This window comes from Bos taurus, chromosome 4 (genome assembly GCF_002263795.3).
Source record: "Bos taurus isolate L1 Dominette 01449 registration number 42190680 breed Hereford chromosome 4, ARS-UCD2.0, whole genome shotgun sequence".
NCBI classification, from domain to species: Eukaryota; Metazoa; Chordata; class Mammalia; order Artiodactyla; family Bovidae; genus Bos; species Bos taurus.
The window spans coordinates 77,049,862-77,076,035 of record NC_037331.1 but is presented as its reverse complement, the minus strand read 5'-3'; the positions used below and the strand labels follow the sequence as shown (position 1 = coordinate 77,076,035).

Here is a 26,174-nt window from a genome sequence, read left to right as displayed (position 1 = left end):
GAGCGAGAGGCCCGGGGGAGGCATGGTTGGTGCTCACTCGGGGCCAAAAGTTTCCCCCACGTGGTGCAGAAAGAGAAAATGCCGGCTGTCAGCAACAGAACTGACAGCACCAATTTAATCCTTTCCTTATCTGTCCTAATTCTGTTCTCTGTGGAGCTTTCTGCTGAGGCCTAGTTTGTTCATCAGAGGCAGCCGTGGGCTGGCAGAGCAGCGCTGTCGGCCGACTGGGGGCGTCTGACCAGTGTGCGGGGTCAGTCTGGGGCCAGGCCTTCCTCTGGAGGGACATGTGTGGAAGGATGTGTGACCTGGCAAATCCGCCCCCCACCCCACGCACAAACCTACAAAACACAGGCCTGGGTTTTGACGGGTCCTGGTGTCGATGCCAGGTCAGCAGGAAGAAGGGTCAAGGCCTCAGAGGACCTTCCACAGGATCTAACTTTTTACACAGGCAAGATGAGGCTCCCTAAAATTATGTTTTAGAGAGTCCTTTTGAAATTTATGAAACAAAGTGGTCATGGGTATGCAACATGATCCCCAGATTTTCAAAATGGTAGACTTCGGACCAAGCCTTAAAAATTAACAAGCATTACTCAGTAAGCTTGAGAGAAATAAAAATTCCCTAAGTCATCCAAAAAAAAAAGCCTCAGAAGGAAGTCGCTCCAGGCAAGACTGCTACTGATCCTGAAACTACCCCTCCTCGCTCCAGCCCTGTGTGCCTCCTTCCACCCCCAGAAGCACAGAACCTCAATTCCCTGCCCCCAAGGGCTGAGCAACTTATCAGCCAGAAGTTTTATATTTCAAACAAACAGAGGTGCCAGGAGGATTTTTAAAGCTGATGAGATTATAATGGCAAAAAACTGAAAAAAAAAACCACAAAAACCTATTTCCACTGACCAGAAAAGGCAGAAATAAATCACACAACAGAACACACCCATCCGTGTGCATATCACCCCAGTCTCCCAACATGAGGCCAAGTGGAAGAAGCTGCTCACAGAGGAAGACCCAAACTGCACTTCATTCACATCGAGGCCAACAAGCAGGGCACTGGCACACGTGCGGCCGGATGGCGAACAAAGGCGGGGGATCAGGAAGGGGGCTGCCCCAGGGTGGGATGTGACTGGAGAGGGGGCGTCCGGGGCCTGGAACACCTGCCCCCACCCCTGCTTGCCCTGGGCCCTTCACAGTGAGGGCCTGAGGACAGTAATATACCAGAGAAGCCCACAGGATCACCTGATTCACTAGGGAAGTCCTGACAGCCCCAGTAGCGGGACTCAGTTAATGGGCTAATCACAACATGTTCTCAGAAGCAGTAAAGCCTCTGGGCAGGCCTCCTCAGACCTGCCCGCCCATCCCTGGCTCTGCTGGGAAGCGGGTGGACTGCGCAGATGGGGAAGACCCAGCCACCAAGTCTTCCTGTAGGAAGGGCGCCCCCTTGCCCATTCTATGGTCAGCTCTCACTGGGCTGCATGATGGTGGTGGGCTGGGAGCCTCAGGACAGCCCTGAACATGGACATACCTGCAAACAGGCATGTGCCCTTTTAGAGAGGGGAAAGTCATGCCTGCAGACAGAACATCTCCAGGAGATCCAGCAGGCTCTCCCTCCTCTCAGGATGGGCACTCAGCCCGCCGCCCCCGACCCCCGCCGCCGCCCGGAAATGCTAACACTTCCCTGAGCTGCTCATCTGGCTCCCACCTGTCTTTCCAGACCCCTTGTGACTGGGAGGGCTCTGGCAAAACCACAGGGCAGTGGGTGGGCCTTCGGGACAGACCTGCACGTCTTGCCTCACTCCATCTCCATCTTGCCCTCACCTCCATACCCAATGCAGCAAACGCCCCCCATCCTGCTGGGGGCAGGTACAGCATCAGTAGACAAGATGAAGCCCGAGTCACCCACCATTCGGAAGGATACGTGGAAAACAGCTACAGAAGGACACAAGCGGCGTGGCTTCCACTTTTCCGCCTGTATGAAGCTCATAAACAGGCTTCACCAAACCTAACAGGGTGGGGGTCAGGGTCCTATCTGCGAGGCTCACTCTAGAGGGGAGGGGAGTGGTCCTTGCAACAGCCAGGATGGCAGCTCCCCCGCAGGCCGGAGTTGGGAGGCCTGGAAGTGCAGGCTGGTGGGTTCGGGGGTTGTTCTGTTCTTGCTTAGTGTTTTATTTGACACTATCTGAAGACTTTTTCAAACTTTAAGCTGCAAGAATAGCACAAAGTGCTAATGGATGGGGCATTTCTGTATCATCTCTGTTCTTCCCATGCACGTACTAACTTCCTCTGCAGCATGAGCAAGTAAGCCCCATACTTCATGTCCTCTCACCAGGCTAACAGCTCGGTGTGTGTTTTGTAAGAACAAGGACGTTCTCTTACGTAATCTCAATGCAGTTACCCTACTCACTAAATCCAATGCAGATACAATACTCAGTCCAACCTACAGTCCATATTCCAGTTTTGTCCCTGTCCCCATAATGTCATAGCTCATTTCCTCCTGATGTGGACGGCTAATGAATAGCTCATCTACATGCAGACAGGGCCGGAGCAAGGCTGAGGTCAGAAAAAGCCCAGGATGGTAAGGTGAGAAGAGCAGGGGTGGTCGTCTTTCCTGGAAAAATTGCCTGATTGCAGTCATAAAATTAAAAGTCAGGAGAAAATTCATGTGGAGACCCATCTTTGGGAAGCAGATCATTTTATTACTGAGTCTTATCATCAATGGCAGAGCCCCATCCCAAAAATCTTGACCTACTCCTGAGTGTGTTTGGGGGATAAATTACTTGTTTGGGGCCAAGAAGGGGCACCAGGTTGCCCAGCCCAGGTGCAGATGTCTACCCCATGGCCATGCAGGTTTTTGACCCTCTTGGCTGTCTCCTTTCCATATCAGGCACAGCAGCACTTGACCAGAGAGCAGCTCTGAAACTCTGTATCACAACACATGTTCTAAGTTGGTCAAAGTCCAAGTGCAGGCATCTCATTAAGATCATAACTGCTTTGCTGTGGGTGGCAGAATTATGAGTAAGTTTATTCTTTATATTCTTTCCCCACCTTTGACAACAACCTTGTGTTACTTTTGACACAGGGAAAAATATTGTTTTGTTTTGTTTAATTTGGTCCTGTCTCCAGTAAGCACAAAGTCAGTGGTTAAATATGATGAAGGTGTGTTCTAAAAGCTGCTGAAATATTTGCCCTGAAATTAAAAATCTAAGCTGATATTCTGTGACCTTGGATGGGAATCAGAAGCCATAGGAAGGGGCTGGAGAAGGAGGCTGTCGCTCTCCGGTCCAGTAGGCTGACCTCGGGCCAGGCATGTGGCCGTGGGAGGAAGAACCCAGCATCCCACTCTGCCTACATCCTCTGATTTGCTTTCAGATCTTCCTGACCAGGAATCGAACCGGGGTCTCCTGCATTGCAGGTAGGTTCTTTACCAGCTGAGCTACCAGGGATGCCCCTCTACAAAGTCAAGGAGCTACTATCCCTGAATTTCAAAATTAACATCGTAATAGACAACCATAGACATGGTTGGGGGAGTCAAATTTAACCCAGTCTGCTTCGCACAAGAAGTGCATCCCAGCCCGAAACTGTCAGTGAGAACCTGGGAGGACACTCCACCTAAGCCGTCCCCTGGTGGGCAGCAGGACATATGATGGGCCAGCGACACTGAGCAAGCTCTGTGGCTTCTCGGGGCTGCTGCACCTGATCAGCCTGCCACCCGCCTCCCTCCCAGAACTCTGGCCCCAGAGACTTGTCTGGACTCAGAAGACCACAGCAGTGACCACCAAGCAGCCCATGAAAAGAACACAGTCAGAAGGCTGCCCACCCCAACCAGGACCCCTCAGCATGCTGGGCACCCCAGCCTGGTGCTCCCTCCTGAGGGAGGTCCAAGAGTCCTCTTGAGCAGCCAGACCCTGCCATGCCCACTGCAGTGATGTCCTGGCTGGGCGGGCGGTGAGCGACCTCAACAGAGGCCAACCAGCAACTTCCAGGGCTCTAGAGGTCATGGGGGCATTGAGCCCAGCTGAGAGGCTCAAAAAGGCCCTCCCAGAGCTGCGGCCTGGTGCCCCTGAAGGGTCTGGGTGTCCAGAGCTGCCCTGAGACCCAGGCACCTGCTGCTTGTGACTCACTGCCATGTCAGCTAGTGTTCAGTTACTAACATTGGTATGTGGCTCGGCATGTGTCCCACACCTGTGCAGGTTTGCATCCAAGGATGAGTGAGCCCTGAGAATCCACCCCACTGACACCCCTATGCATCCTGCCCCCAGACAGTGTTGGGCCCCCTCTCCCACATTGGTTCCTTCATCTCCCCTCACGCACACTGGCTCTCGGGTCTCAGGGTAACCTCTGAATCAGGGTGTGGAAGAATGAGGGGTCAGGGAGTGAGGGTGCAAGCCAAACTCCCTCCAGCCTCCAGAACCCCACCCTGTTGAAGGGAGGCCTCTCTCCCCTCCTCCCACCCACAGACTGAGCATGTCCCAGGAAGCCCGGGGACACCCATCCTGGGTCCCAAGGAGTAGAGCAGCAGTACCATGAGCCCCAAGGACAGCAGGGTAGGGGGTGGGAGGACTCACGAGGGATGCCAGAGAGGGGGTTTGGAGGAGTCTGCCAAATGGCAACTCACTCCAGTACTCTTGCCTAGAAAATCCCATGGACAGAGGGGCTTGGTGGGCTACAGTCCATGGGGTTGTGAAGAGTCGGACAGTACTGAGCAACTTCACTTTCACTTTTCACTTTCATGCACTGGAGAAGGAAATGGCAACCCATTCCAGTGTTCCTGCCTGGAGAATCCCAGGGACAGGGGAGCCTGGTGGGCTGCCGTCCATGGGGTCTCACAGAGTCAGACACGACTGAAGTGACTTAGCAGTAGCCAGCAGCCATTCCTGGGGGTACAGCTTCAGTTCTCACACCCCCTCTGATGTGATGCTCTAAAAGGGAACTCCTGAGTTCAGCCATCTTGTAAAAGCTCAGGCATCTTATGGATCTGCACCCATGGAGACCCACCTAAGTATCTGTGGGCTGGTAGCCAAAGATGACTGGTGTGGTGCGTCTAGGGCAACCTGATGCACACACATGACGTTTACACCTGCTCCCCAGAGTCAGCAGAGGCAGAAACAAGCTATTTATTTCTCCTGCCAGAGAAACACCCCCTGATAAAACACAGCATTCACTTACACCCCATGAAAGTGCTTATCCAACAAAACAAAAAGATCTTTGGTCAAAGACACCAGCTACATGGGACCTGTGATCAGCGGCTCCTGCACCCTAAGCTCCTGCCACAGCCCACGAAGCTTCAGCCAGCAGCTCCGCAGCCTGTGTCCCTGGCAACGCAGGGCCTGGAAGCTTCTGAGTGATTCTACCTTGATCTTAGTGCCAGGCGTGCCCCCCATCATGGAGGTCCCCAAGGTGGGTGGCCAGGGGACCCGGGAAGGGAGGTGGCCCGGTGCAGTTCCCAGACCCCAGGAGGCCCCAGGAGGCGGGGACAGGTCCATTTGGGGCTGCTACTCTGTTGTAGCTGGCACCCACCACCCACCAGGAAGGAGATGGGCAGGGGACCCCCAAGGAGCAGGACGGGGCTGGCGCGGCCACACACAGCCATCGGGCCGCGGGCGCCACCTGGTGGTCTCAGCGTTAACTGTTTCACTCTGATGCCCTGAAGAATGGCAGTGGGAGACTCAAACCAGCTCTGTACTATCCTAAACTCATCAGTGAGGCGGGCGCCCCCAGCCACAGACCCCCCAGATGGGAGAACCTAGAGCTGAGTCAAGAACGAAGAGGAGGCTGCTGAGGGCAGGAGGGGGGATGCAGCCCTTGGAGGCGGGAGAGGATGCCTGCACCCTGCAGGGTGGGGCACAGTCACGGTGCAGGAAACAGGCACCCAGAGGGCTGTGTCCCCAAGATCAGGACTGGACCCAAGGCCCGGTGACAGCTGTCATCCCCACCCCCCAGCCTCCACCTGCTCCCTGGCTGTGGGTGACTCACAGCAGAGTGGGGTGGGGGGTGAAAGGAGCCAGGAGAAGGGCGACAGGAGGGACGTGGGTGGGTGGCTGGCCCCTTGCCAGCTGCCAGGAGCAGCAGCAGTGCTGTGACCGGCAGAAGGACACCCGTGAGGCGCCGGGCGGGGCGGAGGAAGGACAGGAGGCCCAGCCACCGGGAGGGGCTGCCACCAGCTTCCCCCAGCTCAGCCTGGGACAAGTGAGGAAGTCAGAAGCGAGCATGTGTCATGCTGGATCGAACACGAAATCCTGCGTGGATGGTCCACACTACCCAGCACATGGAGGGGGCTCTGGGTTGCTCTCTCCTCCAGGGTGGCTACTGGACTCCTGGCCAGGGACAAGGAGGCTGGAACATATCAGGGCACCGGCTAGAGGTCATGGGCCACTGTAGCTGCTGCCTAGGACACCACACCAAACCTGGCAGCTACTGGACACTGAGCCAACGGGGGTCCAAGTGACACATCAGGGTCAAGCCCCAACCTGGGGTCACTCCTGCACAAAGTGTGGAACACCCACCCCTTGCGGCTGAGGTCTCAGGGGAGAAGGGTGCCCACAGGGAAGGGGTGGACTGGGCCGGCCTTCAGGCTACGAGGTGTGGGAGTGTGTGTGTGGCCAGGCCCCAGGCAGCGACTTGTCTGTAGAATCACCCGCCTGAACATGCGGTGCGGGCGCAGCAGGAAGACATAGCTGTGGGGTGCCCAAGCAGGAGCCCCTGCCCTCGGCTGCCTTCCTGTCCTCACCTGAGCAGCTGTGACCGAATGCCAGGTGTCCTGCACCAGCCAGAGACAGAGCCAACCCTCCCCCAGATGGGGGGATGCCAGATGCTGATGCTGCCCACCTCCAGAGATTGAGGAGAGCCGTAGCCTTCAGAGGGTGGCAGGTAGCTCCCACATCCTATCCTGTGCCCAGCTGTTGGCTCCACAGGGTGGGTGCTGCCCAGGCTCCATTTCCTCCAGGCTAAACCACATGTGTGGCAGGCTCACACCAACATCATCAAGCTGGGGCACGGGAGGCTCACTTATGGGCCAGACTCAAGTGACCATGGGGATACTGGGCACAGGGCCCTAAACAGGGCCAAGCTTTGTGCTTCGAGTCTCTTTCCCATGTGTGAAAAGGGTTAGGGAGTGTGTCCGGAGAGAGGCCACCGAAGAAAGGAAACCCCCACTGCTGGCCCCTCCCTCAGAAGCTAGCCCCTCCCCGCAGCCTGCCCTGCAGAGCTGGGCACCTGGCCTGTCATCCTCCCTGCCTTTCCTGCTTCCCTCCTCCAGCCTCTTTCCAAGGCAACACTCAGCACCCCAGCAGTTGTCTCCCCTCTCCTCCCCAGGGGCTTCTATGGCTGCACATGAGAATAAGGACCCACTGTCCCCCAGGTGAGCCGCCCCGCTGGGCCCTGGGATTCCTCATTCAGGTTCCCTCCTCTCCTTCCCACCTGTCTCTACCGCCTACACCACTGGATGGCACAGAGCTTTCTAGAATCTTCAGAGGCTCATGGACATCCACATCCCATTTCCTTCAGGCTCATGTTAATCACTACCCAGCATCAAGTCCTTAACTCACGTGTCCCAAAGTTGTGAGAGTCCAGCGGGACACAGCACGGGAACACAGGCGGGCAGCTCTTATCGTTTGGAGTGCTGGGTCGGAATCTAACAGAATACCCTGGACACTCAGATCAGCCAGTGGAGTCCACAACAGAAACTCTGGCACCGTCCACGGTGCCCTCAGCCTGGGCACTTTGTGCCACCACCTACAGGATCCTCAGGGTCCCAGGAAGGGGGTGGGCAGGCCTGGGGGTGGGTGCACCAGGGCAGACAGAGGCCAGTTCAAGTGTAAGCACCAGCATCTGCCAGTTTGAGCCCACTGCTGGTTTAGGCTGGAGGGAACGGGAGCCTGGGCCGCGCCTATCCTGCGGAGCCAACAGCTAGACACAGGACAGGACATGGAAGCTTCCCCCTCCCCCCGAAGGCTAGAGCTGTCCTCAAACCTCCAGAGATGGACAGCGTCAGCATCTGGCCTCCCCCCACCCAGGGGAGGGGTGACCCTGTCTCTGGCTGGTGCAGGACCCCTGGCGTTTGGTCACAACCACTCAGATCAGCAATGGTGATGCTGGAGGCTCCAACCTCGGTTTCATCCCCTTTCTAGGCACAGGATGGAAGGCTGCAGAGGAGGACAGGTCTTTCAGGAAGAACATCGCCAGGCCAGGACCTCGGCGGCTATTGCCTCCTGACAGGGCTCCCAGGCCTGGGACGTATGGGACAAACCAGCCCGAGTCCAGGGGCAGCGCAGCATCCTGCAGCAGGGCCTGACCATCCGGTCACTGTCACCCGGTACAAGCTGGTTCAGGGGGAGGATGAAGATCGCAGGGGAGCACGGTCTGAGACCCTGGTGGTTCCTCCACTCCAGGGCACAGGAGTACCTCAGGACCACTGCAACTAGAGCTTGCTGTTTACAGACCAGCTCTTGGGCTCTTCACAGGCCTGCAGAACTGCTGAGGGCCCTTGGCTGCTATTAACATCGCTCCCAACTTTCCGACGGACCCCGGGAAGGCTGGAGAGTGGGGGTAGTGGGGCTGGGCCACCACCCAGGGGGATTGGCCCAGAGGCCTCAGCCATCCCAAGGCCTTCCCACCAGGCTTCTCAAGGCGTCAGCAGGCTGACATGCTTGAGCCCAGCCTGCTCACCCAGGGAGCGCCTAGGGTCCTGGGGGCATCTCAACCTGCTCTGCACCCAGCACTGGGGGCCCCAGGAAAGTCTAGTCTCGCTGCAGCCCCTGGTGGCACCGGCAGGGCCATGAGGATGAAAAGAACAGCTGCCACTGTAGCTTCTTGTAGCAGATTTTGTTTCTAAAAGGCAACCAGCAATTATCACACCAGCATCACCTGGCAGCCACACGGCCCAGTAAGGGCGCCTGTGTGCGTCCTGCAGCTGCCACTGCCTCTCTGCAACAAAGAAAGGGCTCTCGAGGGGCATGAACAAGCTGCCAGGTGCCTGGGAGCTCGGCCGACGTTGTGCGGCTCCCCACCCCGCGGCACTGAGGCCTCTGAGCCAGCCATGTGGTCCTCAGAGCCCTCACTCCACCATCCCTCTGGTCTTGCCTTTCAGCGGCTCCTCCAGGGAGCAGAGGCGCCCTCTTCAGGCTCAGAGCTGTCATTACGCAGCATGTTACCACTGCATTAAGTCGTGGCATCTCATGATTGAGGCCCCGTGTGATGCACTGCCCTGAAGTCTGGTGAAACCGGGAGGGCCCCTAATGGCCTAGCTGTAGGCACCCCACCCTGTTCCTCCAGCCAAGTGGCGTTTCTCCCAGGCTCAGACCTGACCTGTCCCCCACTGGTGGCCTCAGCCCCCTGCAGGCAAGGAATTATTCAAACAAGCGGCCACGGCCCCCTGGGGGGACGAGTGGCACCCCACTCTCTCATCACCATGAAGCCTGCCTCGCGGAGTCTGCTGCTCACTGTCCCGCGTGGCTTGTGTGGCGTGCAGTGGCCTCCCGGGCTCTGAGCCTGTGTGGTGCAGCCTGCTGTCCACCTCAGCTCTCTGGGCTCCATGTCCTGGGTTTGGTAGTGCCCATGATCCTATGGCGGGCTCCCACCTTGACTAACAGGCAAAAAAGAGGTGATCCGGCTATAAATGACTATCCTCTCATGTCCTCAGTTTTGTCAGCTGTAAAGTGGGACAGAAATCGGGTCCTCAAAGCTGCGGGTGCCCCTTGAACCCCTGGAGGGAGCTCTTGGTGCATGTGGAGTGGGCAGGGGTGGTAGGAAGGAGCTCTTCAGATTGGGGGGATGACAGGAACAACCGATGAAACAACCTCCAGAGAGCCCAGGAGCTCAGGAACATTTCCCAATAACCCTGGACCAACCCTCCTTTTGGGGCTGGGCCACCTCCCCATACTCCCTTGACCTTCTACAGCCCAATGGGGTGGGAACTGCTGCAGCCTGACTACACATAGCATGTGTATCATCCAAGCCACCAGGCCCCAGAGCCCACAGGACCTGGGGTTCACAGGGACAGCCATGCCCCAGAACCAGACACACCCCAGAAGCATCAGCTGGGCCACAGAGCTGCCACTCTCGCCTCCTCACAGGTGAGGCCACCAAGAACACGGAGGGGGTGTCCCTAAGGACTCCTGCCCACAAAGCCTAGCCCCCACCCCTTTCCTTCTCCTCCTCTGCCTTCGCCCAGTTTGGGGAAGTTTTGACTTAGCCTGTTTGGTTAACAAATTAATGACAAAGACCTGTTCTCTCAACAGTTCTGTTTAGCATTGCCTGATAAAACACAAAACGACCCGTTTGGGACTTCCCTGATCGTTCAGTGGTTAAGACTCCATGCTGCCACTGCAGGGCGCCACGGGTTTGATCCCTAGTTGTGAAACTAAGATCCCACATGCTGCATGGTGTGCCAAAAAAAAAAAAAAAACGTTAAATCTGAATTTCAGATAAGCAACAAGTATTTTTTAAATATAAATATGTCCCAAGCGCAGGTAAACAGTTTTCTAATAGAAGCATGTCCCATGCAGTTTGGGACATATTTGTCTTCAAATATTTTTTATTGCCTATCTGAAATTCAAATTTAACTGCAAAATCTGGCCACCCTAGTCTGGTTCCCTCATTGCTCCCCCATCCTCCCAGTGGGATGGGAATGGGGGGGTCACCTCCCACAAGAGCCCCCAACCTTCCCTCTTACTCCCTCCCCACCTGCACCAGGACACCTGCAACTCCACACAAACCCACGCCCTGACAACAGAATCTGGGAGAAATGGGTCTGTCCAGTTAAAGATTGACCATGGGGCAAAGGGAGGGACCCCCACTCCTTTGCACCCTCTGGGTCCTTGGGGAAACCCCCTCCCATTGCCCAGGGTCACCTGGAGCCCCTACTCCAGAGTAAGGTGCACCAAAGGCTGGCTGGGGGCCTAGGACATACTTATTCTAAAAAATCATTTTTTATTTGAAATTAGGACATTATACAGTGAAGCCCTGGCTGGGGCCCTGGGGCCCTGGGAGCTGCAAGGGAGGGGGCAGGGCTGCGGAATGGCCCCGTAAGGGTGCTCAGGTGAGGGAGGGGTGCTCGAGAGAGGGAGAGTGGGGAGGGGAAGGGAGGGAAGGGGAAGGGAGCAGGGAGAAGGGAAGGGGAGGGTGAGGAGGGGAGGGGAGAGGAGGGAAGGAAAGGAGGGAGGGCGCCCCAGCGCCCGCTGCGCATGCTCAGCCGCCCCTGCAATGCGGAGCCGGCGGCGCGTCCTCCAGTAACCCAGTTCCGCGAATTCCCGGCGCCCATTATCCTCTGTCTCGGGATGTCTTCCTGCTTGTGGGTCGTGGGGGCCGACAGGAAACCGGCAGCACGGGTTGCAGCAGGAAAGCAGGGGCCCGGGCAGGTTTGGCCAGGGGTGTAGGCTCAGCCCCAGAGCCCCTAGAGACCAGATACACTCCTCCCCATTACCGCCGACTGGGGCGCTCCCCAAGGCAGAAGGGGCCATCCGGACCCTGCGAAGGGCGTGACCCTACGTGAAGGTAGCTGGAGGTAAACTGAGCATCAGCCTGGGGTGAGGAGGGTCAGAGGTGAGCCCCGATCTCATCGGTGGCCTCAGCCTTCTCACGGGTAGGGTGAGTCCCCCAGCTGTGCGGTGAGCACCCACTATGAGGTCAGCCTCCCACCTGGGAGGTCAGCCCTCACACCTGATCCCCCTGCGACCCTCGGCAGCTGGGTGAAAACTGGAGCTGCCATCACAACCGTGGGTTCCTGGGCCACTTTGCTTCTGTGGGGTTCTGTTTCCTCTTCCGTGGCACAGGCCTCCCACCACTGACCTCGAGAAAATGCTGCTGAGGGTCAGGGCACAATACCCAGAGGCCTGAGCCCCCGCTCCAGTGCAGGCGTGTCCCTCCTTTCTTCCTCTAGGTCATCCGCTGACCGGGGTCATTTCTGGGACACCTGCTCAGGGCCAATGAGAACTAAAGACACTCGGGGCCAGTGAATACTAAAAGAGCTCGGTCCACAGGGTGTCCTCCAAATGGCCACCAAACGAGCCCTAAAGAGCAACCACTTGGTGCTGACAAGGAGCAAGGGGAGGGGAGAGGGAGGCGGGAGCAACAAGAAGTGCCTGATGATGATCGTCTTACCCCCACCACCCCCATCAATTAATTTTCCTCTAACTGCTTTTGTTAATGGTAGTTTAATAATCTCTTATTATTCAGTACATTCACAGACTCTGAATGTCTCACAATCCTCTATTTAATTATTAAATTAAAAAAATCTAACTCTTACTGCCTTTGGCACAAGCTGGATGTAATCTGCAGTGTCCTCGTGGCTCCAAGAACTGTCAGTTACCAGGTGGGACAGTTTTTCTGTGTCCAGCACCAGCATCGTCCTGCCACTTTCTTTATCACTAGAAGCCTTGAAGGACTAAGCCAGTCTCCTCGGATCAGGAGTGGACCCCCCTCACTGCAGGGCTGGGTGAGGCCCCTCCGCATTGCACGGAAAATGAAGCGGGCAGAAGAGGGGCTTCTCCTCCAACCTCTGAGTCTAATCTCCACTTCCCCACTCTCCCACTTGCCTAGAAGACTCCCTACCCATGGATCCCCTGCCCCCACCTTCCAGGACAACAGCTGGGGCAAGCATTTCTGAATAGCCTCTCTCAGGAGGGAGGGCTGTCTGGAGTCAGGACTCTCTGTGTGGATCAAGTCTGACCCTGCAGGACGCCGCAGGTGCAGGCTGCGAGGTGAACACCAGGACTCAAGGAGGAGCAGCGGGCTCCAGGCCTCCCCTCCCTGCTTCCTGACCACTCTCTGGCTTCGCCACAGAACTTCTCCTGGACTTGGACTTCCCATATGCTCAGGTGTTTGGTGGCCAGGGATCTCCCTTGCAAACCCAACCCTGCAGCACACCTTCTTCTTGATGCTGCTCCACCCAATCCCTATCCCAGCTTCACACCTGGGAGACTAACCTGACTGCAGCATAGGCTGCACGCCTGCTCCTTCAAAATCCACTCACTCAAAGCATTCACTCATTCCAAAAGATTTATGGAGAGCTCACCACCTCTCAGGGCCTGGGTGGAGGGTAGGAGATACAATGGTGAACGAAACAGATGAAGTCCTGCCCACAAGGCCTGGCAGTGTAGTGGGTGAGACAGCCATCAAATAAAAACAGGGTGCTTGGGTCCCAGGTTCCTACTGGAGGCTCAAGGGAGACCCCTTTGAGGAAGTGTCATCAACAGGAGGTAAGCAGGTACAAAGTTCAGGAAAAGCATTTCTAGAAGGAAAGTGAAACTTGTTAGTCATTCAGTTGTGTCCAAGTCTTTGCCACTGCGTGGACTGTAGCCTGCCAAGCTCCTCTGTCCATGGAATTTCCCAGGCAAGAATAATGGAGTTGGTTGCCATGCCCTTCTCCAGGGGATCTTCCTGACCCGGGTATCAAACCTGGGTATCCTGCATTGCAGGCAGATTCTTTACTGTCTGAGCCTCAGAGAAGGCATGTGCAAAGGCCCTGGGGTATATAGAACCAGAAGAAGCCAGTGCCTGACCAGAGCTGCTGGGACAGAGAGAGAAGACAGGGCCAAAGGCAGAGTTTCAGGCCAGGTGAGAACTTTGGGTTTATGTAGCCAGCCCTCAAAGGGTAGTAAGAAGAGGGTGGGATGTTCATACATGTGTTTTCCCAGCCTCTGGGTTGGGAGCTGGGAAGGTGCAGAGATGAACTTCTGCATTTGCCCTCAAGGAGCAAATGATCAATGGAAAAATTTGTAAAGTGACTGCTTTTGGGCTTCTGGGTTTCTAAGCTGGTTGGGAGGAGCCAGGGAGGCTTCCTGGAGGAGGAGTCCTAGAGCCTGCAGGCTGGGCAGGATAGTCTGGCAAGAAACACGAAAGAAACCAAAGGGTGTTCGGGCAGCACTGTGCTAGGCTGACTCCAAAGTACCTCACTCCTCTCTCTCTCACAATGCCCCTCTGGGGTAGCGATTAGATTTATCCCTATTTTACAACTGAGAAAACTGAGGTACAGGGTGGCTAAGTAACACGGCCAAGGTCACACACTGAGGCAGTCAGGACCATGTGGCCAAGGCCACGTAGCAACCACACCAAACCCATCAGCCAAACCCCATTGCTGGCCCACACGCAGCATGCAGATGAGGGTCAGGGGTCCAAGACCCTCTCCTCTTACCCCTCCAGATGCCCATTCAGCTTGAAAAGGGGCTGGGGAGGATCAGAAGACCCTTGGGTCCCTGTACAGGGAGGTGGCTGGTTGGTTTTAGAATCCTTTTCCATTAGAGAAACATGCTGATCACTGTGGTAAAACGACGGGTAGTCTGGGATCTGCCGCAAGATACGTGAGTGGAGGTGGAGCATGGGGAGGGTTACAGGTGAAACAAAATTGCCCGAGTGTTGAAAACTGCTGTGTTGAAGCTGGGGGCTCATTCTATCATTTTATCTATATTTGGGGGTGGTTGAAATTTTTCATGATAATGAGTTTAACAGGGTGGGAGGAATGCCCAAGACCTTCACAGACCTGAGCAATGCAAGGGCCCAAGCGTGGAGGCAAAGCAGGGAGTGTCTTCACAGGGGAAGTGCTCCTGAGGAGACGTGACAGCAGGCGAGAGCTGGCTGCTCCAATTCCAGACCAGCCCTGGCTAGCTGCCCTGCCTCCCACCACCCAACCCGAGCTGTGTCCGGCTGGGACACTGAGGCCGGAAGAAGGGCTGACGGAGCCCCAGGTCTGCACAGCCCCACAATGGTGCTGTGAGCCAGGATCTCTTTGGCCCAGCCTCTGGGACTCAAGGGCAGAGAGCCGGCTGGCTGTCAGGAAGCGGGCAGCAGGGCTGCTGCTGAGGGGGCAAAAGAAAGAGCAGGCGGTAATTGTGGAACATGAGGGAATTTCAGACTTCCACTGCTCTTGATCCTCAGTAAAGAATCTGCTTGCAATGCAGGAGACCCAGGTTCAATCCCTGGGTTGGGAAGATCCCTTGGAGTAGGAAATGGCAACCCACTCCAGTGTTCTTGCCTGGAAAATCCCGTGGACAGAGGAGCCTGGCAGGCTACAGTCCATGGGGTCGCAAAGAGTCGGACAAGATTCAGCGACTAACACTTTCACTTTAAGGGTATAAACAGTGCAATGTGAATATACTTGAAAGGAGCTGCCGGATTCCATGGAAACATACTCATACTCAAGTGGTTTTCTGCTTGAGCCTCACAAACTCCTATTCATCCTTCAAGACCCATCCAATCTCCTGTGCTCTTCCCTGGGCTCCCACCCGGAAGATGGGGCTGGAGTGGTTTGTTTGGATGTGTTTGCTCATCACCCTGTCCTCAGTGCCAGGCACGTGGGAGGTGCTGGGTAAAGCTGGCGAATGAGTGAAGGTCTCCCTCAACAGTCCAGGGGGCACCTGAAGGTGGGCTCTCTCGCCTCCTGTGGCCTGGCACAAGCCTAGGGAATGAAGCAGAGTGCTCCTCCTACTTTAGAAACTCAACGTGTGCAGACACAGCTCCCAAACACGTGTGACAACGGTATCCGACCAGTGCCGCCCACCCAGTGTCAGGGAACCCAGAAGCAGCCCTGCATTTGGCAGTACAGTACACACAGCAAACGCTGGGTAAATATTAGCCTTCGTGTTATTGCTGTTATCAGTCTAGCTGCAGGATCTGAGCCTTCCTACCACACACGCCCCAGGGCTGCACTGGCTCCAAGACCTCCTGTCTCCACAGTGCCCTGTGTCACCCGTCCCCTCCTAGCATCAGCAGCAAAAATGAGGACGCAGGACTGACCCCACTGGTGCACAACCAGCCTCTCAAATGGGCTGGGACCGTAGCGCCTGCCCCTGGAAGCACTCAGCCCCGAAGGCCTGGTACACAGCAGGCACCCAAACACCCACACACGGCTCAGCAAACCACACAGCAGGCTCAGCCGCTCGCCCCCGCAGGCTGCTGGGCTAGAAGCTGCAGACCCCACAGACGGAGGCGTTCTCTGCACCAACCGCAGGGCGGGATGTGGGCCAGGACTGCCGACAGTCAGGGCCTCTTGGAGGAGAAGGAGCCTCTCAATTAGATTTGTGTCTGGATGCTAACCAGGGTTGTGGGTGTGCATGGGAGGAGGTGGGAGAGGGCTTAACTCAGCACTGTCTGCCCAGGGCTCATCCGGCCCCTCTTGTCTAATCCTCAGTTAGAGATCCGTGGGATCCCCACAGCACTGGGGGGTGGCAGGTCCCACCAGACTCCTTCCCTGGTTCCCCGCCTTTGTCCCCTCACCTCTGTGCTCTGAATTCACCTGCTCGGGGAGGCACCTCCACCATGGCCTTGTCACACTCACTCACCGCATGTCATCCCCTCCCCCCACATCTTGCCCCACCCCCACCACATGGAACACCACTGGATCAGGGGTCTGTCTGTCTGTCCAGAACAGGCTGTCCCCCAGCAAGGGCCTGGAAAGTGCCAGATGGGGTGAGGCCACATGCCCAGGGCCAGCTCGTGGCCAGCATCACATCCATCCCTGCAGGCACCCGCCACCAGCCCTCCCAGGACAGTCAGATGAGTCCCCATGTGCATCCCTGGGTCCAGAAGACTGGCAGGGTCCAAGTCAGGAAACATGCCATTCAGGTGGCCCCTCAAGCATCCAAAGTCTTCAGGTCCCTACATCCTCCTCTGGCCCATGTTCTTGGGCAGATGTTACTATCTGACCACATCAGCCACCTGGTTGCATGGCTCTCCCCTCCAGCCCTGGGGAGAAGAGACGGGGGTTCCACAGTCCCTAAACGAGAGCAAGAGTGCAATTCCACGTGTGAGGGTGTGTGGGTGCCTCTTGCTCCCAGCCCTGCGCAGCCACGAGCCCTGTTCACACCCCACTGCAGCCACGAATCCCGCTCCGATTGTGTCGCCCAGAAGCCACAGGCCACTCCCCGTCCCCCAGCACAGGCTCCCCCTGCCCCCGGCTCCCACCGGCCAACACAGCCATTCCCTCCCTACCTCTGGCTGACAGCTTCTTGGTGTTGATGATCTTGGCCGCGTACTCATGGCCGGTGCAGAGCTTGACACAGCGACGGACCACAGAAAAAGCCCCCCTGGGGAGAAACAAGGAAACAGAGGCAATTAATCCCCCCAGTGAACACCCAGCATTCAGTCATGATGCCCGGCCTCGGGCAGAGATCTGTATGAGGAAGGGGTGTGTTAGCTGGTGTCAATGTTAGTTGCTCAGTCATGTCTGACTCTTTGTGACCCCATGGGCTATAGCCTGCCAAACTTCTCAATCTGTGAAATTCTCCAGGCAAGAATACTGGAGTGGTAAGTCATTCTCTTTCTCCAGGGGACCTTTCCAACACAGGGATCAAACCCAGGTCTCCCACACTGCAAGCAGATTCTTTACCATCTGAGCCACCAGGGAAGCCCCAAGAATACTGGAGTGGGTATCCATTCCCTTTTCCAGGGGATCTTCCTGACCCAGGGATCAAACCAGGGTCTCCTGCATTATAGGCAGATTCTTTACCATCTGAGCCACCAAGGAAGCCCTGAGGAAGGGGCACCCCTCCCCAAAAGACTTCCAGCCTCCTGGCACCACCCTTCGTGCCAGCCCCACAGGGGCCTCTTTCCCAGCAGCTCGCAGATCCCAGTTGACTGGCACACTCAGCTCCTATGAGACCCCTGGCCTCGGCATCCTCGCGGACCAGCAGGACTGAGGGCCTGTCTGGGGGCCTCTCAGTGAGCACCGTCCTTCACTCTATGCCAAGTCCTCGAGACCCAGGGTCCTCCCAGAGCAATGAACGCTGGCCCAGCTCCAGACAGTGGAATAGGGAGGTGCAGCCTGTGGGGACTCGCTGAAGGTTCTGGAGGGAGGGAGAAGCATCACATAATTACGCTGCAAAGCTGGAGGTGAAGGTCCCTCCTCCAGATCCTCCACCGCCACTACACAGCAGAGGCAGCCAGTCCCACAGCGGAGGAGACATTTACCCGCCCACAGCATCAATGCTTCTGAGAGGAGCAGAGACCAGCCTGGAGGGCTGGGAGAAGGAAACCTGAAAGGCGGGGTGACCACTGCCGAGGTCATTGAGAGGTTCTGTATGTGACTCCCCAAACAATGACCCTTGAGAGGAGGATGGTGTGCAGGAGGTGGCAGAGCAAGCCAGAGCCCCGAGAGCAGGCCCATGAGGGTCCTGGGGCCGGCGGGGAGCACAGGCCAGAGGGAGCCTGGGGTCCATCAGAAGATCCTCCACGGTATTCGACTTGTCACCACCGTTGGTTTAATTTGATTTGAGATCATTTTCGAAGAACATTAGACCCAGCAGGTATGAGACAAAGCCAGAACAGGAAACGTCTGGGGAAGGGTCCAGACTGGAGGCTGCCACGGGAGGTGGGCACAAAGGCTGAACACATGAACCAGTGGGGCGGGGGACACCCCTGACCACAGGCCCCTTCTCTGTCTTCCCTCCCCAGAGGCCCTGCAGGCACAGCCCCCATTGGAACCCAGCACTCCCCGCCCCTGCTGCCCACAGAGCCTGAGAAGCCCACCAGCTGCTTTAGCCCCGGCTCCAGGTGATGGGAAAGCAACGTCTTAAATAGAGAACACATTTCTGCTATAATCCTTTTTGGGATAAAACTTGGGGGCCTTCCCTGGCGGTCCAGTGGTTAGGATTCTGCCCTTCCAACACAGGGGGTGCAGGTTCAATCTCTGGTCTGGGAAGCTCCCACGTGCCACAGAGAAACTAAGCCTGCGTGCCACAACTATTGAGCCTGTGCTCTAGAGCCCAGGAGCCACAACTACTGAAGCCCTCATGCCCTAGAGCCCATGCTCTGCAACAAGAGAAGCCACCGCAGTGAGAAGCCCGCACACCACAATGAACACTCAGCACAGTCAAAACTAAATATATGAATTTTTTTAAGTCTAACTCACCTTTAAAAAATAGCAATAAGAATAATAATAATAATAAAAAAACTTCATTAAGATGGACTATTCACTTCCTTGGGAAAAAAGTAAATATTACACTAGATCTAACTGAACATTTTCTTAACATCCCAGGTCTTTATGATCAATAGGTGTGCTTAGAGCTATATTTTTGCTTCTTCAAAGTCAGAACTTGGGAGACAGCGTGTTGAGGCTTCAAGCAGGTCTGGGTTTGAACCCTGCTGTCTCTTCCTGGCTGCACCCTCTGAGCCTGTTTCCCCACCCACCCAAGGAGCAGCAAAAGCTCACGGGGCCACTGCAAAGGCTGAGCCAGGCCCCAGGTGGCTGTCTGCCTGAGGCTGCTTTGGTCTCCTCCTCACCAGCCCGGCCTATCCCTGGTCTCCCATCCACTTCCTGCCCAGGAGAGTGGAAGGTATCAGGTGTACAGGGCTGAGCTGCCACCCTTATGCTCTGGCTCCCAAAGGGCACGGACACCCAAGCACCGGCTCACAGGCCTCCATGGAATAGTCAGGGCTTCCAGTGCCAGAATCCAATCCCCACTGATGTTGGAAGTTCCAAACAGCCAGAGGGCTGCTCACAAGCCTGGTGGGCGCCGGGTGAGGCACCATGGGGCCCAAAGGTGAGCTCGTCCCTGGAGTGGGGAGAGGCCTACAGGGCCTGTCCACCTGCTGCTGTCCAGACAGGGTAAGTACAGGACCAAGGGACAGTGAGCCGGGAATCCTCCCGGGTACACGGCAGGATGTGCCTAAAGTGAACAAGAGGAACAGCCAGATGGACCATCCCAGACAAGCTGCCCTGCTGCCCCATGTCCTTCCGGGTCAGACTCCACTGTCTCTTCTGCAGGGGGCTCTGGGTGAGTGATGGCAAGGGTCTGAGATGAGGGCAGGGCCAGGCAGGCAGGAGCCAGTCTCTGGAGGAACCAGGAACGTGGCAGGCAAGCTCCCGGCATCCAGCAAGCGCTCAATAACGGACCTTATAGGTGGCACTCAGGCTGGAGAACAGACTGCTCTTGGACGCAGGTCTTTCTCTCCCAGAGTCCTGCCTCCTGGGAGAGGGGCACCTCTGAAAGCCCCTATGGGGTAGGGTTTCTCTTGCTCCTGTGACCCAGCTTGAAAAAAGCTTCTAGAAAGAGATGCCCTACCCTCCCCCAAGTCTGGTCACCCCACCCTGGTCTTCCTCGTCACCCAAACCTGCACCCCAGTGCCCATTAACTCTGAGGGAGGACCTGGGCCAGCTGAGGCTGTGCCTGGAGCAGGGAGGAGCAGCCGGGACCCTAGGGAGCCCTCGGAGCTCAGTCTTCCAGCTCAAGACCCATGGAAGTTTCCCTGAAAGCTTGGTCAGGTGCCTGACAAAGCTGACAAGCTAGAGGACTCTCCATGGCTTAACTACCTGAAGTGAGGGCACAGAGAAGCAGTTTGGCCCCCGATGACCATCACTCCTTAAGCCAGTCTCCCCCACCTCCCCTCTCCCATCCTTGAAGCCAGCTTCTCGGCCACCACCATTTCCAGTCTCCTTCTGCCCCCTCCCCAGGCATCCACGCCCTTTCCAGTGGCTCTGCCAGTTGCTTGATGTGGATCACAAGCAGGCTCCCCAGAAGAGGTGATGCTAAGAAGCAAGTGCAGTGAGGACCACGGGCCAGGCCCCCAACATCTCGAACATCACAGACAACAGTCAGGCGAGCACCAGCGCCATTCTCCCTCGAAATCTGCAGCATCTACCCACCTGAAACTTAGAATTACTGAGACATTGACAGGGACAAGAACCCAGAGCTGTATCCTAAAGTATAACCCTGCTGCCGCCAGGCAAACTTCTATGCATCCTTCAAGACCCAGTTCAATACCTCCTCTTGGAAATCCTCCCCAGTTGCCACAGGAAGTCAGCTCGGTCTTCTCCAGACACTGTACTCTACATGTCTCGGCTCACTGTGCCCACTCTATTATAATAACTTATCTGTTTCTGGCCCTCCACTGTGGCTCTCCACAGACAATCAAGATGCTGGGGACAGGCAGAGGGTCCAGACTGTGATGAGAGAGTAAGGACTGACCTCCAAGCACCATGAGTGGAAGTGAGTGGGCCTGTGGGACAAGAAGGGGCAGCCTTCTGGGAAGACAGGGAGAGACTGGGAGGGGTCAGACTCTAGGGAACAGGCCAGCAGGGGAGGGTGAGCGCCCAAGCCCTCCCTGAATGGGGAGGGGGCGTCTGGTGGGGTGAACGAGTGTCTGTGGGAGGGTGGGGAGCGCCTGTAGGTGGAGAATGACTCCTGCGGGGCTGAGGCCATGGGGCCCTTGATCAAAGCAGAGGGCCACCGATGTACCAGGAGCCTAGCAGAACCCCACCCTGCCCACAGGGGGTCTGGGATGCAGATGCAGGGCACAGACCAGGCAGGCGGTGGGGCAACAGGTCCCTGGACTGCGTCTGGATAGGCTGCCTGATGCTCCAGTCGTCCGTGAATGGCACGGCAGGTGGCGGCCAGCTGCAGGGTTGGAAAAGCCACTTGGGGCACAGCTTGTGGGGGAGAAGCCAGAAAGGTGGGGGTCTGGGTGTGGGTGAAGTTCAGGGAGAAGGCGTGGTGGGGGGTCCCCTGAACCTCGAGGTCACCATGCGATGCCCGGTGGGGCACCTGCTGCTGCACTCAGGTTTAAAGTTATTTGAAGAATGTGATCAGATCAGGAGCCTCCTGGGCACCAAGTGGGGACTCTTAAGAATCAAGTAAAGCTAATAAAAGACAGAAAACACTTTTTCATAAAGCCATTTATAGAACGTCTACTGAGGAACCACAACAGCAGAGAGGCTGGCCAGGGGACAGGGGGGTGGGGGTGGGGGAATGAACCCCGAAGCTGCCTGGGGTCTGGTCAGCTGCACGTGGGTGCCCAGCACTGCTGAGGCCATGCCAGCCCATGGTGGCACTTGAGGGTCACTCTCCTGCACACTGGGCAGAAGCAGCAAGCCAGCAAGTGGCTCCCAGCCCCATTTACTCTCTCATTCCTCCTGTCCAACCTGAGGGTATGCCCCTGACCCTGCCTTTCACCTGGATACAGACAGCCCACTGGCCCTTGGGGGCAGGGTACAGACCGGGTTTCCACCTGCAGGGCTCTTAGCTTCCCCCATGCCTGACCACCTGCTGCCACCTGGAACTTGCCCTTGACATGGATTACCTGCTGTCCCCATGGCACTTGCTTTGGGGACCTGCCTCCTCCCTGCTCTGCTGGCCAAGCCCAGTGGACCAGCCTACCTTCTGCCCACTGAGCTGAGCTGGTGTTGGTGGGAGAGGCTGATTGGCAGGAGGGTCTGGTCTTGCCCTGTCCCCACAGTGGGGCTGCAGAACAGGGAAGTGCTGACGATGGACGTCACTTCGGGACCCTGCATCCTGGGCATGGGGCTTCCTCATGCAGGATGTGTGGAGGCCCTGGCGCAGAGCAGGCATCAGACTCATGTAACCGGGGAACCCCTGCTTCTGCTTCTCCACGGCCGCTCAGCACTTCCACTGCCTCCTTTCTGGGGCACATTCGAGGGGTGCAGCATTTCCTCTCTCCACCACCCCCATCCCTGTGGTCCATTGGAGGACGGGGCCCCTGCACCTGACTCTGGCTCTCTGCCCTGTCCTGGCCTTGCAGGTACTGGCCTGGCTGCCAACAGGGCTGACACGGCCCTGTTGTAGACACACCTGGTGGCTAAACAACCTGGGAAATCCCCATCCGCACTCTGCTAACTTGGATGCTCGGGAGCAGGAATTCTTGACAACCAGCCAGAGCCAAGGGCCCACATCACATGTGGACCAGTCCATGGGTTTCTTAAATTGTAGGGCCAAAAACAGCCAGAAGTGCTGAGCAAAAGAGCCAAACCCTTGTTGTTCTGTTTTGTAAAGGCTTCCACACAAGTGAGAGGCTGGGATATCCTCTCAGTGAAAACCGCCATCCTGGCCCCCCGACTTCCCAGGCAGATCCACAAAAGATCTTTCTGGAATGAGCTAAGCAGGCGGCAGATGCACTCGGCTGGCCCAACAGTTTTATTTCCCATGTATATTAACAAGCGGATGTTCTTTTAAAGCAGCCTGAGCACCCAGCCTGGGCCGCCCCAGTGGGCTCAGCTCAGAAGGGTCTGGGCTAGGGCTCAGGTGGGGAGGCTGGACAGCCCAGCAGACGCGCTCACTCACCACACCAGGCCCTCCGCTTGCCTGGATTTGTGGATTTCAACTAAATCAAGCTGCTGCTTATTTGTGTGGTAGCAAAAAAAATTTTTTCTACCTTTGATTAAAATGACGGGGGAGGTCCGTTTATATTTGTAATCTGGACCTAAGCAATTTGGTAGAAAATAGGGACTTGTACATGAAATTGTTGTGGGGGCTTTTTCCTGCTTATAATAATAATTTTAAAAACAGGATCCATGCTCGAGGTAGAAAACGGAGTAACCAAGGTGGTTTCAATAGAGCGAGTTGAAGCCGCCTCCACTTTCAGAACCCATTGCTAGAGTCCCACGATGCTCTGATGTGTCTCGGTGAGGTCTACGCCACAGGAAGGCTTTCCTCACCAACACTCAGGAATCTCTTGCTGTTTATATTCTGCTTCTTCCTCTTACTACTTCCCCACCCTGCAAACGGCACTGTAACAGTACCAACTGGCCGTTACATACTGCTGTACTGGTGGGCACCAGGGGGGTATGTGACCCTCCCTGGCTCCCTGGCCTCAGGGTTGGGCAGATGAGGAGAGCGTGTTGGCTCTGACAGGACTTGGGCAAATGTGTGCCGTGCTGGGCAGGGGCAGGGGGGCCCAGTACAGGGGTAATGTCCAGGCCGCAGGCCCATGAGGGCTGTCCATCGTCGACGGCCCATGGAGCTCAGGGAACCATGTCGCCCTCCTGCCCTGAACCCAGAACATCCTGGGTTTCAGAAACAGGACCTGAAGTAGCCAAACCAGAAATCGATGCTAGACAACATTTAATTTTGTTTGTGAACACCCAAATCACTGTGGTCTCTGTGGCCTCCCAGCGTGCCTTTTATCAGCGGGTGAGTTCCGGCTTCGTGTTTGGCCTTTTATATTTAACATCACTTCACACACAGTTCCCATTCCCTGACCTAGATCATATATGTGTCATCTTCATAGTAGAGAACATTCCTTCCACGGATAGCCAAGCACTTCCTCGATTGGCAGGCATTTGGGATGTTTCCAATTTCCCTTCTCGTAAATGCCTGCCGTAAACATCTCGGTTATTTCTGTAGAGTTGATTTCCAGAGGCACAATCGCTGGGTGATTTACAACCACACCAGCGATGAAAATGCCAGCTCTTGCCACTGCCCCGCTGTCCATCCCTGGCCTTTCCAAGGTCCTTCTCTGGGATCCCGGCAGCTCCTCGGCCCCGACCTCTGAGCTTGGGCTAGAAACTCAAGTCATAAGTCATCCGTGCAGTGCTGGTGAACTGGGGTCACCACAGCATGGTACACAGGCTGGGCAGCGGAAACCCCAGATTATGATCTCAGTTAGGAGGCCAGAAGTCCAAGGCCAAGGTGCTGGCAGGGTCAGTTCCTTCTGAGGCTGTGGGAGACTGCTCTAGGCCTCTCGTCAGCTTCTGGGGCTTCACGGGGGATCCTGGGCTTGCAGAAGCATCACCCCCATCTCCACCTTCATGTTCATATGGCATTCTCCCTGTGGGTCTCCCTGTGCCCAAATTTCCCCTTTTTATAAGGACACACAGAAAGTGGGGGTGGGGCTTCCCTAGTGGTAAAGAATCTGCCTGCCAATGCAGGAGACACAGGTTCGATTCCTGATCCAGGAAGATTCCACATGCTGCGGAGCAACTGAGTTCAGCTGAGTAGCTGAGCACCACAACTACTGACCCTGTGCTCTGGAACCCGAGAACCACAACTGCTGAGCCTGTGCTCTGGAACCGGAGAACCGCAACTGCTGAGCCTGTGCTCTGGAACCGGAGAACCACAACTACTGAGCCTGTGCTCTGGAACCCGAGAACCGCAACTGCTGAGCCTGTGCTCTGGAACCGCAGAACCACAACTACTGAGCCTGTGCTCTGGAACCCGAGAACCGCAACTGCTGAGCCCACGTGCTGTAATTACTGAAGCCTGCACTCCCTAGAGCCCATGCTCCACAACAAGAGAAGCCACAGCAACAAGAAGCCCATGCATCGTAACTAGAGAATAGCCCATGAAGCCATGAAGACCCAGCACAGCCAAAATAAATAAATAAAAAATAAGGCACAGTCGTACTGGATGAAGGCCCATCATCCACTTCACCATAACTAATTATATCTACAACCACCTTATTTCCAAATAAGGTCATATTCTCAGATACTGGGGTTAGGACTCCACATCTGAATTTTAAGAAGACACAGTTCAACCCACAGCACATGCTGACCCTCCATTCTGCCTTAGGGAGTCGGAGTCTGCCCCTGTGTGTACCAGGCAAACATGTCCCAAATTACCATCCTCAAATATTAATTCCACAGGATACTAACAGATATAAGGTACAAAGGGGGCTCTGTGGGCAAATACGTTTAGAAACCAGTACGTTAAACAGTGTCTTCCTCCCTCCCTCCCTTCCTTCCTCCCCTTCTTTTCTGTTGCAGGACTTCTGCGCTGTGAATTTCCCACTAGTGAGTGTGAAGTGCAGCCTTTCTCTAACTTCTTTGATCAGAGCAATCTTTATCCAAAGAAATCTCAAGAGGGCCAAGAGAGGGTAGGGCAGGGAGGTCTTCCAGTCTGCAGCTGCAGCCGAGAGTTGGACAGAAACGCCCCCTGAGGACGCCGGCCCACACACGAGAACAGCAGTGCTGCCCCTGCAGTCTGTGGGCGCATCTCAGATGGAGAAAACCCACGCGAGGCCTCCTTTTCTCTCTGCCCCTCTGAACAGAGCACCCAGGCTACAGTGGCCACCCCTCCCTGCGGATGCCCCCTCTCCAACCACACGGGCATCGAGGGCCCCCCCACGGCCCTCCTCCCGGACACCCTGGGGAGTGGAGTTTCAGGTGGATGAGCCAGGAATGTCACTTCAGAGAGGACGTTTTCTTCACATTTCTGACAATGCTGAGAGCAGATGGAACACTCCATGAGCAGAGAAGGTGCTGTGTCCTGACCACAGAAGGCTTATGACAAGGTGCACCCTACAGCCTAAGGAGGTTTAGATGCAAATGACCACGAAGGGTAACCCTTTCATGTTTCTTAGGCATTAATGTCATCATCGTTAGGCTATACAGTCACATCAAGTTTATGAGTCCCACACAGATGAGTATAACTCAACTTTGACACGTGTCCATGACACTGCATTCCTCTTAAACCCTCAGGCCTCACACTTCACTCTGTCACCCTCAATACTGCCCAGACCCACCC

The 26,174-nt window shown here is 56.1% G+C and overlaps 1 protein-coding gene across 13 annotated transcripts in view; it reads right to left on the bottom strand.

Annotated features, from left to right (window-relative positions):
• CAMK2B (calcium/calmodulin dependent protein kinase II beta) overlaps positions 1–26,174 on the bottom strand; it is a 92,330-nt gene that overhangs the window by 41,649 nt on the left and 24,507 nt on the right. For all 13 annotated transcript variants that reach the window (XM_010804378.4, XM_059885613.1, XM_010804379.4 and 10 more), the window contains exon 2: positions 16,912–17,006. In XM_010804378.4, coding sequence (XP_010802680.1) covers positions 16,912–17,006 — 95 coding nt within the window. The remainder of the gene's footprint in view (positions 1–16,911; positions 17,007–26,174) is intronic.